The 12370-nt window shown below is 47.8% G+C and overlaps 1 protein-coding gene and 1 long non-coding RNA gene across 4 annotated transcripts; both read right to left on the bottom strand.

The window, feature by feature from the left end:
* Window positions 1-756: 756 nt before the first annotated feature.
* On the bottom strand, window positions 757-3552 carry LOC148378191 (uncharacterized). The gene is made up of 5 exons (XR_015856123.1): window positions 3123-3552; window positions 2899-2941; window positions 2698-2775; window positions 963-1133; window positions 757-839 (listed from the first exon to the last, which is right to left on the bottom strand). It is a non-coding gene; the product is annotated as an uncharacterized LOC148378191 (long non-coding RNA).
* Window positions 3553-4444: 892 nt separating this feature from the next.
* Window positions 4445-6376, bottom strand: LOC148378190 (janus kinase and microtubule-interacting protein 3-like). Of its 3 annotated transcripts, XM_088367982.1 has the most exons (8): window positions 6282-6376; window positions 5953-6192; window positions 5773-5838; window positions 5643-5711; window positions 5489-5566; window positions 5199-5432; window positions 4994-5119; window positions 4445-4624 (listed from the first exon to the last, which is right to left on the bottom strand). In XM_088367982.1, the coding sequence occupies exons 1-7, from the start codon at window positions 6369-6371 to the stop codon at window positions 5003-5005; spliced, it is 894 nt and encodes a 297-aa protein (XP_088224108.1). In that variant the 5' UTR covers window positions 6372-6376; the 3' UTR covers window positions 4445-4624; window positions 4994-5002. The 3 variants fall into 3 exon arrangements, with proteins under 3 accessions (XP_088224108.1, XP_088224107.1, XP_088224109.1); XM_088367981.1 differs by lacking the exon at window positions 4445-4624 and having other exon boundaries at window positions 4675-5119; XM_088367983.1 differs by lacking the exon at window positions 4445-4624 and having other exon boundaries at window positions 4675-5119; window positions 5959-6192.
* Window positions 6377-12370: the final 5994 nt, after the last annotated feature.

Below are 12370 nucleotides of genomic sequence, written 5' to 3'. Positions count from 1 at the left end.
GAGTAATGTTGGTTGAACCGATGAATGAAGGTTGAAAGCAATTTAAATTATGACTTTGTATAAATACTAGATATTAACAGAACATCTACTGCGCAAAATGGGCAGAGTTTACTTGTTTGAGAAGGAGTGGCTTATTCAAAACTAAGATTTATGTAATCTGTTTGTTCCCAGGCAAAATTGGATGTGATGCAATTCCAAATTTCACCACATGATGGTGCCCAATTTTGACTTCATAGGACATATTAAACACTTAGCTTGTTATTATGTTCAAGGTAATCAGATTTGTTTATCATTCTAATGGCCTCTTCAAAACTATTCTGGATTACTACTTTGGATCTATTCTACATTACTTGGCAACAACATACTCTGTAACAGATTAGGCAGTATAATCACATATGTTAACTTGAGAGTGCCCACACTCAATCTACTTATCGTGATGTGTTAAATCAATTACTGTTAGACATTATTTGTCTGATAATCTACCAAATCTTTGAATTGAAGAATTTGTGATTTAATTAATAGCTTGTTCAGGGTAATCAGACTTGTATATAATTCTAATGGCCTTCTTTTGAAAACTATTCTGAATTACAACTTTGGATCTTATATTACTTTGCAACAATCTACTCCGTGACAGATTAGGCAGTATAATCACATATGTTAACTTCAGTGCCCACACTGTATTTATTTATGGTTATTTGTTAAATCAAGTACTGTTAGACATGAAATAGGAAGTGTTTAACATAAATGTTATGGCTACTCACCATTGTAGCTCGCTCCTGATCAATGATACGAGCCTCTTCTTGCAGTGGAAAACTTGCAGCCAACAAACACCGTGGAACCTAAAGGAATGAAATTAAACATTAACATTTCGCCTCGACCAATTTTCACACGTACAACGCAACGCGGCTACACTTCTGCTATTACAAACGTAAATCTCCTTAAACACAATGAGTGTTACTTACCGTGTACGCTCTAGACGGTCCAGTTGCAAGCAGAAAATAAAGATATTTCTGTTGATAATCGTCGCTGCTCAGTGGCTCACGGCCATCGCGCCAACAGATTTGAATTTTGGCGGAGGTTCGGGCAATTACGTCATATCCGCGGCATTTGACTGCGACGTAATACCCGCTTATCTGAAACGGCAGTTAAAAGTAGAGTTACATCAAGTTTTCTTGGAACCTAAACGAATGAAAGAAAACTATCATTTGGCCACAACCAACATTCACAGATACAACACAACATGCGGGGTTGAGGTTAAAGATTGAGTGAAGGGCCCTCGTTTTAAACTACTGTTTTGAAAAGGAGTGGGAACAAGTAAGACGTATTTAATTTATTTAATGGGAAGTAGTAAGACTTATTAAATTTATTTAATCTACTTTTCTTCCCAGGCAAAATTTGATGTGCTGCAATTCCAAATTTCCAAAGTGAATGAAGGAATGAAGTCCTTTAAATTATGATTTTGTATAAATACTAGGCATTAACACAAAATCGACGGCACAAAATGGGCAGACTTTACTTGTTTGAAAAGGACTGGTTACAAGACAGACTTTTTTAATTTATTTAATGGGAAGAAGACTTATTTAGTTTAATTGATCTATTTTTGTTCCCTGCCAAAATTCGATTTGCTGCAATTCCAAATTTCCAAAGTGAATGAAGGAAAGAAGTCGTTTAAATTATGATTTTGTTTAAATACTAGGCATAGACACAAAATCTACGGCACAAAATGGGCAGACTTTACTTGTTTGAAGAGGACTGGTTACAAGACAGACTTTTCTGATTTATTTAATGGGAAGAGGACTTATTTAGTTTATTTAATCTATTTTTGTTCCCTGGCAAAATTGGATTTGCTGAAATTGTATTTTGCCAAATCTCGATTTGAGACCTGATAGGAAGTATTAAACGCTTAGTTAAATCAATACAAGTTGGTAATAAGAGCGAGTAATGTTGGTTGAACCGATGAATGAAGGTTGAAAGCAATTTAAATTATGACTTTGTATAAATACTAGATATTAACAGAACATCTACTGCGCAAAATGGGCAGAGTTTACTTGTTTGAGAAGGAGTGGCTTATTCAAAACTAAGATTTATGTAATCTGTTTGTTCCCAGGCAAAATTGGATGTGATGCAATTCCAAATTTCACCACATGATGGTGCCCAATTTTGACTTCATAGGACATATTAAACACTTAGCTTGTTATTATGTTCAAGGTAATCAGATTTGTTTATCATTCTAATGGCCTCTTCAAAACTATTCTGGATTACTACTTTGGATCTATTCTACATTACTTGGCAACAACATACTCTGTAACAGATTAGGCAGTATAATCACATATGTTAACTTGAGAGTGCCCACACTCAATCTACTTATCGTGATGTGTTAAATCAATTACTGTTAGACATTATTTGTCTGATAATCTACCAAATCTTTGAATTGAAGAATTTGTGATTTAATTAATAGCTTGTTCAGGGTAATCAGACTTGTATATAATTCTAATGGCCTTCTTTTGAAAACTATTCTGAATTACAACTTTGGATCTTATATTACTTTGCAACAATCTACTCGGTGACAGATTAGGCAGTATAATCACATATGTTAACTTCAGTGCCCACACTGTATTTATTTATGGTTATTTGTTAAATCAAGTACTGTTAGACATGAAATAGGAAGTGTTTAACATAAATGTTATGGCTACTCACCATTGTAGCTCGCTCCTGGTCAATGATATGAGCCTCTTCTTGCAGTGGAAAACTTGCAGCCAACAAACACCGTGGAACCTAAAGGAATGAAATTAAACATTAACATTTCGCCCGGACCAACATTCACACGTACAACGCAACGCGGCTACACTTCTGCTATTACAAACGTAAATCTCCTTAAACACAACGAGTGTTACTTACCGTGTACGCTCTAGGCAAAATTGGATGTGATGCAATTCCAAATCTATCTGAAACGGCAGTTAAAAGTAGAGTTACATCAAGTTTTCTTTTTTAATCAACACAATCATTTACAACCGTTGACCAGAAAGAATCGTCGAAATTCGACGTCCCCCACAAACGCCACGCTCACTCGCTTTTCAGGGCAACAAAAGTACTTCTTTTTAAAAACGATGAGTTGTACTTACCGTGTACGCTCTGGACGGTCCAGTTGCAAGCAGAAAATAAAAATATTTCTCTTGTTAGTCGTATGTTACCATCCGCTGTGTCTTTGTCAACATCGCCGCCATTTTCCTACTTCCTGCTGCGAGCCACGCCCACGGATTTAAATTTGGGCGGAAGCTCTTTCCATTGGCGTCGTTTTCGCGTATAGCAAATCCGATTGGTTGGGAAGGGGGCACGGTTATGCAGCCGAGGAGTCCTGTGATCGGTGGGATGTAAAGTAGGCGTCGACGTCACGTCCGCGTCACGTGACCACGACGTGGCAGACGTCAAATAGCAACCGCTGTTTTGTTTAGTAGACTTACAGTTGTTATGCATTGACATAATGGCGCACACACCAAATAGATTTAAATAAATTAAATAATTCTTCTGCCCACTCTCTTTTAAACAAGTTAACTCTCCCCGCGGATTTGAATTCCGGCGAAAGTTACGCCCATCGACGTCACGTATGTCACGTGACCACGACGTGGCAGATGTCATATAGCAACCGCTGTTTTGTTTAGTAGATTTACAGTTGTTATGCATTGGCATAATGGTGTGCACTCAAAATAGATTTAAATAAATTAAATATTTCTTCTGCCTACTCCCTTTTAAACAAGTTAACTCTGCCCACGTCCATTGACGTCTTGTCTGCGTCACGTGACCACGACGTAGCGACGTCATATAGTAACCGCTGTTTTGACCAGTAGACTTAGTTATTATGCGTTGACATAATGGCGCACTGGTTAGCATGGCCACCTCTTAAGCATGATGATGCGGGTTCGACGCCTGATCAATGTTAGCATGGAGTGAGCTGAAGTGCATGGCGCTGAAGATTTGAATCTTTGAAATGCGCTGAGGTCTGACATATCAGGCAGAATGGTTTGCCATCACGTTCAACAAAAAATAGAAACTTTCCCACTCTGATTAAAACGTCCTGTGTTCATCTACGTATTTTCGTTTTGCTGTGCATCTTTTCCCTGCCATTTCGAGAGCCCAATTGACACTCATAGTTTAAAGAAATGTGTTTGCCCATCCTACTTTGTGGAATTTCACCACATGCGCTTTTGACCAAAATACCAAATTGAACTCAAGTGAAGCCAACACGCACAACCCCCCCCCCCCCCCCCCCCCCACACACACACACACACAAATGTTGATATGAACATAAAAGAGCCGCATGCGGTTCGGGAGTTGCGGCTTGGCCAAACCTGTACTATACAACTTTATTTGTATAAAATTTTCACAACAGCTGTCACACAAACAAAGCGGGAAAAACCGAAGACGTGCGTGTTCCGCCCACGCTGGATTTATTTGCACCTTTGAAAAGACACCGTATTGCCGCAGATGTGGCAAAGAGTACTTTTGGGCATCTGAGACGGAAGGATGTCCAAAGCATCACGTCACCTGCTCTGGTAGGCATGGTGGTGGGACGTTGAGGTCAACCGCTTTGGGGTTGGCTGACTCTTTGATCGCAGGATGCCACACACTTGAAGACAGAAGCAGAAAAGCAGAGCTAAATGCAAAATGTACTCACCGGTGACTCCAATTTTTTTCCCCCCTGAAGAAACAGCTGGACGGGTGGCCCCGGCTGGCCAGTGGGACTCTTGTTATTCTGACCCTTTTTAGTGCGCGTTTGGGGCAACAACCGTTTTTTGTGGCGCTCTCTTCTGGTTCAAAAGTGCCCTGCATGTGAATTTGCTTTTCCTGCCTTCTGATTGGATGAGCGCCGGTGTGACGCGGTGCCTCTGTCACCGTGGCGGGGGGTATACGTTGGCATCGGAGCGTCTGCCAACGTCTGAGACCGGCTGGCAGTGTATCGGAGGTGTCGAGTGCGGTGCCGCTGGAGCTCACTCACCAGCTGGTGTTAGGGCCACAGAATGAAGGCCAAGGAGAAGAATAGAAAGAGAAACAGAAACTTCTCCTCCAATTGTTTGATTTGTCTCTTCTGAGCTTCGATGAATTCTTTCAGCTCTTTGTTCCTCTAGGACGGACAAATGGAAAGTGGCATTCAAAAGCCAGTAAGCGTGCAAGTAAGTGCCGGGCTGGCTTTGGGCCCTTACCTGTTGCGCGCTGTGCAGCAGATCCATTCTCTCTTGGAGGATGCAAGCGTCGCGCTCCCTCAACTCGCACATCAGGGCTCGCTTCCATTGGTCCACGGCGCTCCTAAGCTCTTCTCTCTGATCCGCCGTCAGCACGTCATTCACGCCAGCGTGGCTGGCTTTTTCGCCGTCCGTGGCGGGGCAGTCCCGCTGCGGTAGCGCCTCGTACAACATGGCCTCCAGCTCCAGGATCCTCTGGGCCGCAATCCTCGTCCATCAGTGGTCCGGCGGGAGATTTGAGGGCGGCTTACCTTATGAGCCTGGTCCATGGAACACTTCCTGAAGTCCAACTCTTCATCCAGGTAGCCCTTCTGCTTGCAGAACATATCCTAGCACAGCTCAAGGTCAGAATTGTTGGGGCACATTGCCGGAGTTCCCCTTGGCTGATGTCGCGTGTCTGTCTACCTTCTCACTTTCAATGTCCAACCTCTTCTGTTGAAGTGCTGACTTGGTCACTTTGATGTATTCTAACCACTGAGGAAAGGCTGCTGTCACATAAGCAGAATGCGAGAGCGTGCGTGGACGTGCGCGTTACCTTCTCGGCTAGGGTGAGAAGGGTCCTGGCGTGAATCACGACCACCTGCTCCTCGTTGGTGAGATTCTGCAAGAGCCCAAAGGCACAGCGTCAACAAGCTTCTTTCAGCGCAAAGCCTTCCAAAAGTCACATTTGAGCCGCCGAGTCTCGTGGAGTGCGAACATAAGGAGTTCGACATACACTTACGGCGTTATAGCCCAGGATGTCCAGCTTCTTCATCAGATCACTGATGACGATGTCCGGGGGAAAGGCGCAAGGAGCAATGTAAGGTGTTCTGGGACCTCGGGTTAAGGTTAGGGTTGCGAGGGACGCCTTACGTACGCTCACGCCCTCGGCCTCGCAGTAGATCTGCAAAGGGCTGAGGCCGTCTGGGAAACGGACTTGCAGAAACTTCAAGACGGGGGAGCGCCACTCCCTCTCCTGAAAGGCAGAGGCATGCATCCGTCCGTCCGTCCGTCCGTCCGTCCGTCACATCTCTGGCCTCAACACGCTTGTGCGAGTCTTCCCACCTCCAGCTCCAGGATGCGGAACTCAAGCAGTTCGTTTTGGTCTCGGATATCCTGGATGTGCTCTTTCAGACGCGCTTCTTCCGCCTCCATCCGCCTGACCTGAAAAGACAGTCAGACCTCATCTGCGGGGCTTCCCGACAGGTGTGACGCCAAGCGACTCCGCCCAGCGCCTTTCTTTCCGTCACCTTTTCGGCCAACTGCTGATTGCTCTGACGCAGCAGCTGCTTCTCCTCCACCCACTTGACATTCTAGAAGAGACAAACGCGTGGACAGCTTTGGAATGTTGTGTCATTTTCATCCACAAATTCTTTGGTTGACTGGAAAATGACATTTGCTTTTCTCCGCATTTTCCCAGCCACGTTCGGGGGGGGGGGGGGGGGGGGGGGTTGGTCCAGTAATGCCAGACGGATGAGTGACTGAAGAATGTAGCTATTTTGTCTGAGAAAAAGGTGTGCTCATTGATGAGCTTACCTGTCCTTGTTGCTTCAGCGCTGACTCCAGATCTGCTACTCTGCTTTGATAGTGACCCATTTCTACCATCAGCTTTTCTCTGGTCTGAAAGGAGGAGGAGGGAGGCTCCTCCTCCTCCTTTCAGACCAGAGAACACCCGAGGCTGGGTGAGAACGGGGAGGCTGCGACCCGGCCGGGGGTTGCGGGAAGGGGCGCCACCTTGATCTCCTTCTCGGCGTCGTAGTCCCCTTTCGCTGGTCTGGGCTAGCAGAGCGTAGGCTCGTTGCAGCGCTTGATATTCTTGCGTCAGCTGGCGGTAGCGAAGCTCCGCCTCTTCATGCACACACCAATGCAACACAGCACTAGTACCAGAATCAGTCAGACCGGCGACAAAGCACCCGCGACGCAAAGACGAGTCCGATTCCAGGCTGAAGAGGAATGTTTGGTGCCAATACGCTGGCAGAAATGGCGGGCTACCTCTTCGGGTTCCGTGTCGGGGGTTCTGTCGGTGTGAAAAGACAAGGACGATCCGTCCGAGTCCACCAACACGTCTTCGTCGTAGCCGTAAAATGTTTCGATGACCTGCGGGCGCGGAAGCAAACATCTCTCTGAACAAACTGAAGCGACACCTCACGATGAATCGACGAGAGGAACGATAGCGAGAAAAAGGCCATTTCATCTTGCGCAACACCAAGCAGCCGCAAACAAACAGACTCACCTTGCAGGACCTCACGCTTTGTTCCTCCTCAGAGATTCTCGACGTCGGTATCGTAGCAGCAAATCTCTCTCCTGTCGACACAAATAATCCGCCTTTGAGATTCTTTGGATGCAAAGGGAACGAACGGCTCCGGCGCAGAAACAAACGCGACTCACAATGACATTTCTGACATGAGCTCCTGTCTCCAGAGCCTGAAAAACACGTCACCGGCGATGATTGGAGGGACGCTCGTCTTTTCCAAAAGTGACAACTACAGGGTGTGTCAGGGTTTTCCAGATTATCTTTATCGTATCATTGTGTTGCTTTGACTTTGACTGCGACCTGTAATAAATAATATTATTTATCCCTTATTTATCCCTATCGCTTATCCCTTCCTACACAAAGTCGTAAAACACCCCTTGCTATGTTTTGACTAGAGGTCAAGGGCTTCCTCTATTCAATCCACTCTTACACCCACCCTGTTTCTCTTAATTAAAATGCTCGTGCAGGAGCCGAGAGTCAGACTTCATTCGTACAACGGATGGACTCTCCACCTGCAGGTGTCCAAAAGAACTTACTTGTCTCCCGTGTGGTTCTTGCAAAATAAGTTGGAGCGAGCGCAACTCTAACAGGGTGCATTTTGCCACTAGCTGCCTACGGACAATGACGTCGCGCTCGCGGCTCATGGTTGACGGGCTGAGCAGCCGGGCAAGTCCGTCGTTTTCAGCGCACAGCGAGTGGCAAAGGCGCTGACAAAACGGGAGCTTTGAGCTGCTGAAAACGGCAAAACAAGTCTAAAGCGTGTTCAAACGCGTGCGCACAATGCTCCTGCTTGAAAGGTCGGAATTTAAGGGGCCAATTTTTTGGATGGCGGCCGCCGGCCAAGCTTTGGACGGAAAAGGTTTCCTGGCGACAGCGAGCGAGCGCTGCCGTACGTGCACCGAGTCGCCTGCCTGAAGACCTTGGACAAGTCGTCGATGATGTGCCGCTGCTCCACAACTTGAAGGAACTCCATTTCACCGTCCTGCTGGCCGCAACCGCGGTCCAGGTCATTGAGCGAACTAGGCCTTCTCTGTGGAACACAAATGCAGTGGACTCTGTTGGCACGCCGCCGTTGTCCGCGTCGACTTACCAAGCTTGCCATCTCCTCGTTCTCCTGGGTGACAAAGCGCACTTTGTTTTCAAGGCGACACAGCACCAGCGAGAGTTCTTCATTCTTCCTGCTCAGGCGTTTGTTTTTGTACAGGAGTGGCAGAAACTGGCTTTCTGTTTCTCTCAGTCGCTTTAGCTGCAAGCATGAAGTGCGGGATGTGAAAGACGCACAACACGCGGGCCAGAACGTATCCATTCCTTTTGCATCGGTTTGAACGGAATCGTGGCTTTGGCTCCCAATAAAAGACATCTACCAGGCAACCGACTCGCCGCGCCGCTCAACTAATAAGCAAGCGCAATGGGTGCCTCGCTGGATGGCGCGCATCAAACGTAGCGCAAACCTTCAAGCGTGCCGTCAATAAATTACCAGTTCATTGCGCTCTTCAGAAAGCAGGGCGTTTCGATCCTCCAGTTTCCTGATGACTGCGCTGAGCTCAGCGATTTTCAGATGAAACCGTCGCGTGTCCCGATCCTCCTGAGACTGAAAACGCCCCGCAACACACACACACAAGCACTCGTTCAAAGTTCAAAACTGTTTTTGTGCTACCTTCCTCCAGCAACGAACTAAGTCATGCGTACTGCAAGTGTGTGATGAGGTGGCTTACGCAATGAAGAGGATTGCTAGTAGCGGCGTTGACCCCACTTCCAGGGTAGTTTAGGCCCGCCCTTTGGGAATCCCTCAGGGCAGCGATCTGCTGCTCGGCAGCCTGAGTCTGCAGCTGAAGGCGGTGGACGTGGCCGGCCCCAGGGCTTCATCCAAAACACTAACCGCTCTGTCTTTCAGCTTGATCTCATCCGTCTGGATGTACAAACGGGGAGCGCTCAGGCAGGCGGGCAAACTCATTTGCCAGAATTGTGACAAAAACAAAGAGAGCAACCGGCCAATTTTTTTCTTGAATCGACTAGAACACCTTTGCTGTGACAAAAGCGAAGCGAGCAACCGGACATTTTCTTCTTGTGAAATAGAATAGAATAGAATGCCTTAGGTGTCATTGCACTGCAGGTATACAACGAAATTGGGAACATAGCCACGCACCGCGCATCTGATCAGTCCTACCAGTCGGCGGATCTCCCTCTCGCAGTCTCTCTTGGTTCGGCTCAGCTCCTCCCGATGCTGGTGATGAGCCGATCGGAGCTCGGCCGCTCGGGACTGCCAGGCCTGCTGGGCCGCTGCCAGGGCTTCTTCCGCGCTCCTGGTGGAGGCGACACCGCTCGGTCTCCCGACACCGCCGCGTCTCCTCCACCTCCGCCAGCAAAGCGCCCCCCCTCCTCACCTGAGCAGACATTGCGCCACACCGGGCCGTTGAGACCGCAACGGAGCGCCGCGACGCTTACTGGGGACAAGCTACACAATACGGTAGCGGCCGCATCGAAGCCCGACGTGGCGTGCGGATAGTCAGACACGGATAGAGCGGATCACCTTGTCCATGGAGCCGTCCCTCAGGCTGAGGACCAAGGCATTCAGTCGCTGGATCTCTCCATCTTTGATTTTGATCACTCTCATCAGCTCCATTTCATGCTGCCGCAGTAATGTCTCCCTGGTAATGGCTAACTCTTTCTGCTTCTCCTCATGGAGTTTGCTTTTGAGTTCCGTCATGGCGGCGGTGGCACGGTGGTGCTCCGCCCGCAGGTCCTGACTTCTCTCTCTCTCCAGACAGCTGACCTGACATGACTTAGACTTAGACAAACTTTATTGTCATCTTGTCTGCACATGGTGCATACAAAACGAAATTCCGTTGCATACGTCTTACAACAAAGTAGTGATATTGCAGTTGAATAGAAGTAACATATCCTATGAAAATATATATATATACATATATACTATATATATATATATATATATTAAAAATAAGTATAAAGTGCAGCAGTGATAATTATGCAATAGTGCAAGTAGGCAAAACAGTATTCAAGAGTGTGCAGAGGAATGCTAAACCATGTATTAAACTTCTATTTAAAGGGTTTATACAAGTTCAGTAAAGTTGGTAGTGCGAGATAGTGCAAGATAGAGGTCCGTAGTGTCATAAAGTACAGTTCTGTGAATGTGTGATGCAGAGTTCAGTTTAGAGCTCAACAGTTCTAGTGTTCAACAGTCTGATGACAGCAGGGAAAAAGCTGTTGCAGAACCTGGTGGACCTGCAGCGGATGCTGCAAACCTCTTCCCAGAGGGCAGCAGGGAGAACAGTCCATGGTGGGGGTGTGATGGGTCATTGATGATGTTACGGGCACGGGACATGCAGCGCTGAGATGAAATGTCCTGAATGGAGGGAAGAGGAGCCCCTATGATCCTCTCTGCTGTCCTCACCACTCTCCTCACGTTCTTCCAATCGGAGGCGGTGCAGCCTCCACACCACACAGAGAGACAGCTTGTCAGAATGCTCTCTATGGTGCTCCTGTAGAACGTCCTCATGATGGGTGGGGGCAGGTGGGCTCTCCTCATCCTCCGCAGGAAGTACAAGCGCTTCTGTGCCCTCTTGACCAGTGCCGTAGTGTTCATAGTCCAGGTGAGGTCTTCTGTGATGTGGACCCCCAGGAATTTGGTGGTGCTGACCACCTCCACAGCTGAGCTGTTGATGATCAGTGGAGCGTGGTGAGGCTGTTTTTTCCTGAAGTCGACGATGATCTCCTTCATCTTCTCCTCATTCAGGACCAGGCTGTTTTCTCTGCACCAGCCCACCAGCTGCTCCACCTCCTCTCTGTAGTCCAGGTCGTTGTTGTCTCTGATGAGCCCCACCACCGTTGTGTCGTCTGCTGACTTCACGATGTGATTGGTGGTGAACCTGAGGACGCAGTCGTGTGTCATCAGGGTGCACAGCAGGGGGCTCAGGACGCAGCCCTGAAGGGAGCCTGTGCTGAGGGTGATGACATCAGAGGTGTTCTGTCCGACCCGGACTGACTGAGGTCTGTTGGTGAGGAAGTCTAGCAGCCAGTTGCGAAGGGGGGTGTTGAAGCCCAGGTGTTCCAATTTTCCTACCAGATGCTGTGGGATGATGGTGTTAAACGCTGAGCTGAAGTCCAGGAACAGCCTCCGCACATGGGTGTTCTTCTCCTCCAGGTGAGCCAGGCTCAGGTGAAGAACGGAGGAGATGGCGTCCTGAGTGGAGCGGTTTTGCCGGTCGGCAAACTGGAACGGGTCAAATAATAGGGGGAGTCTGGAAACGATGTGACCTTTAAGCAGCCTTTCGAAGCACTTCATCATAACCGGAGTCAGTGCAACAGGCCGGTAATCATTAAATGAGGTGATTTGAGGTTTCTTCGGCACCGGAATGATGGAGGCAGTCTTAAAGCACGCCGGCACTGTGGCTTGGCCCAGCGAGGTGTTAAAAATGTCTGTGATGACCCCAGCCAGATGACTTGCACATTCCCTGAACACACGCCCAGGAATGTTGTCGGGGCCAGGGGCCTTACAGGGGTTGACTCTCCTCAGGGTCTTCAACACATCGGCGGAGTCAAGGCAGAGTACCTCCTCTTCCTGATGGGGGACAGTTTTAACTGCTGGAGTGCCGTTTAGTGCCTCGAACCTCCCAAAGAAGTTATTTAGACCATTTAGAAAGTCAGCATCAACTACACCCACCGGGGGGGGGGAGGGTGAGTTGTAGTCTGTAATCGCCCGTATGCCTTGCCACATACTCCTGATGTTTTTGACGTCGTGGAAACGATCCTGAAATTTTCGACTGCGGTCTCGCTTCGCTATCCTGATGGCACGGTTCAAGTTGGCTCTCGCTGTCCTCAGTGTCTCCTTGTCGCCAGACTTGAAGGCAGAGTTCCGCGCTCGTAGCGTTTGACGTACCTC

Source organism: Syngnathus floridae, unplaced genomic scaffold (assembly GCF_059516105.1).
Source record: "Syngnathus floridae isolate MCC-2025c unplaced genomic scaffold, RoL_Sflo_1.0 HiC_scaffold_59, whole genome shotgun sequence".
Classification (NCBI taxonomy): Eukaryota; Metazoa; Chordata; class Actinopteri; order Syngnathiformes; family Syngnathidae; genus Syngnathus; species Syngnathus floridae.
This window is presented reverse-complemented; position numbering and strand designations above follow the sequence as displayed.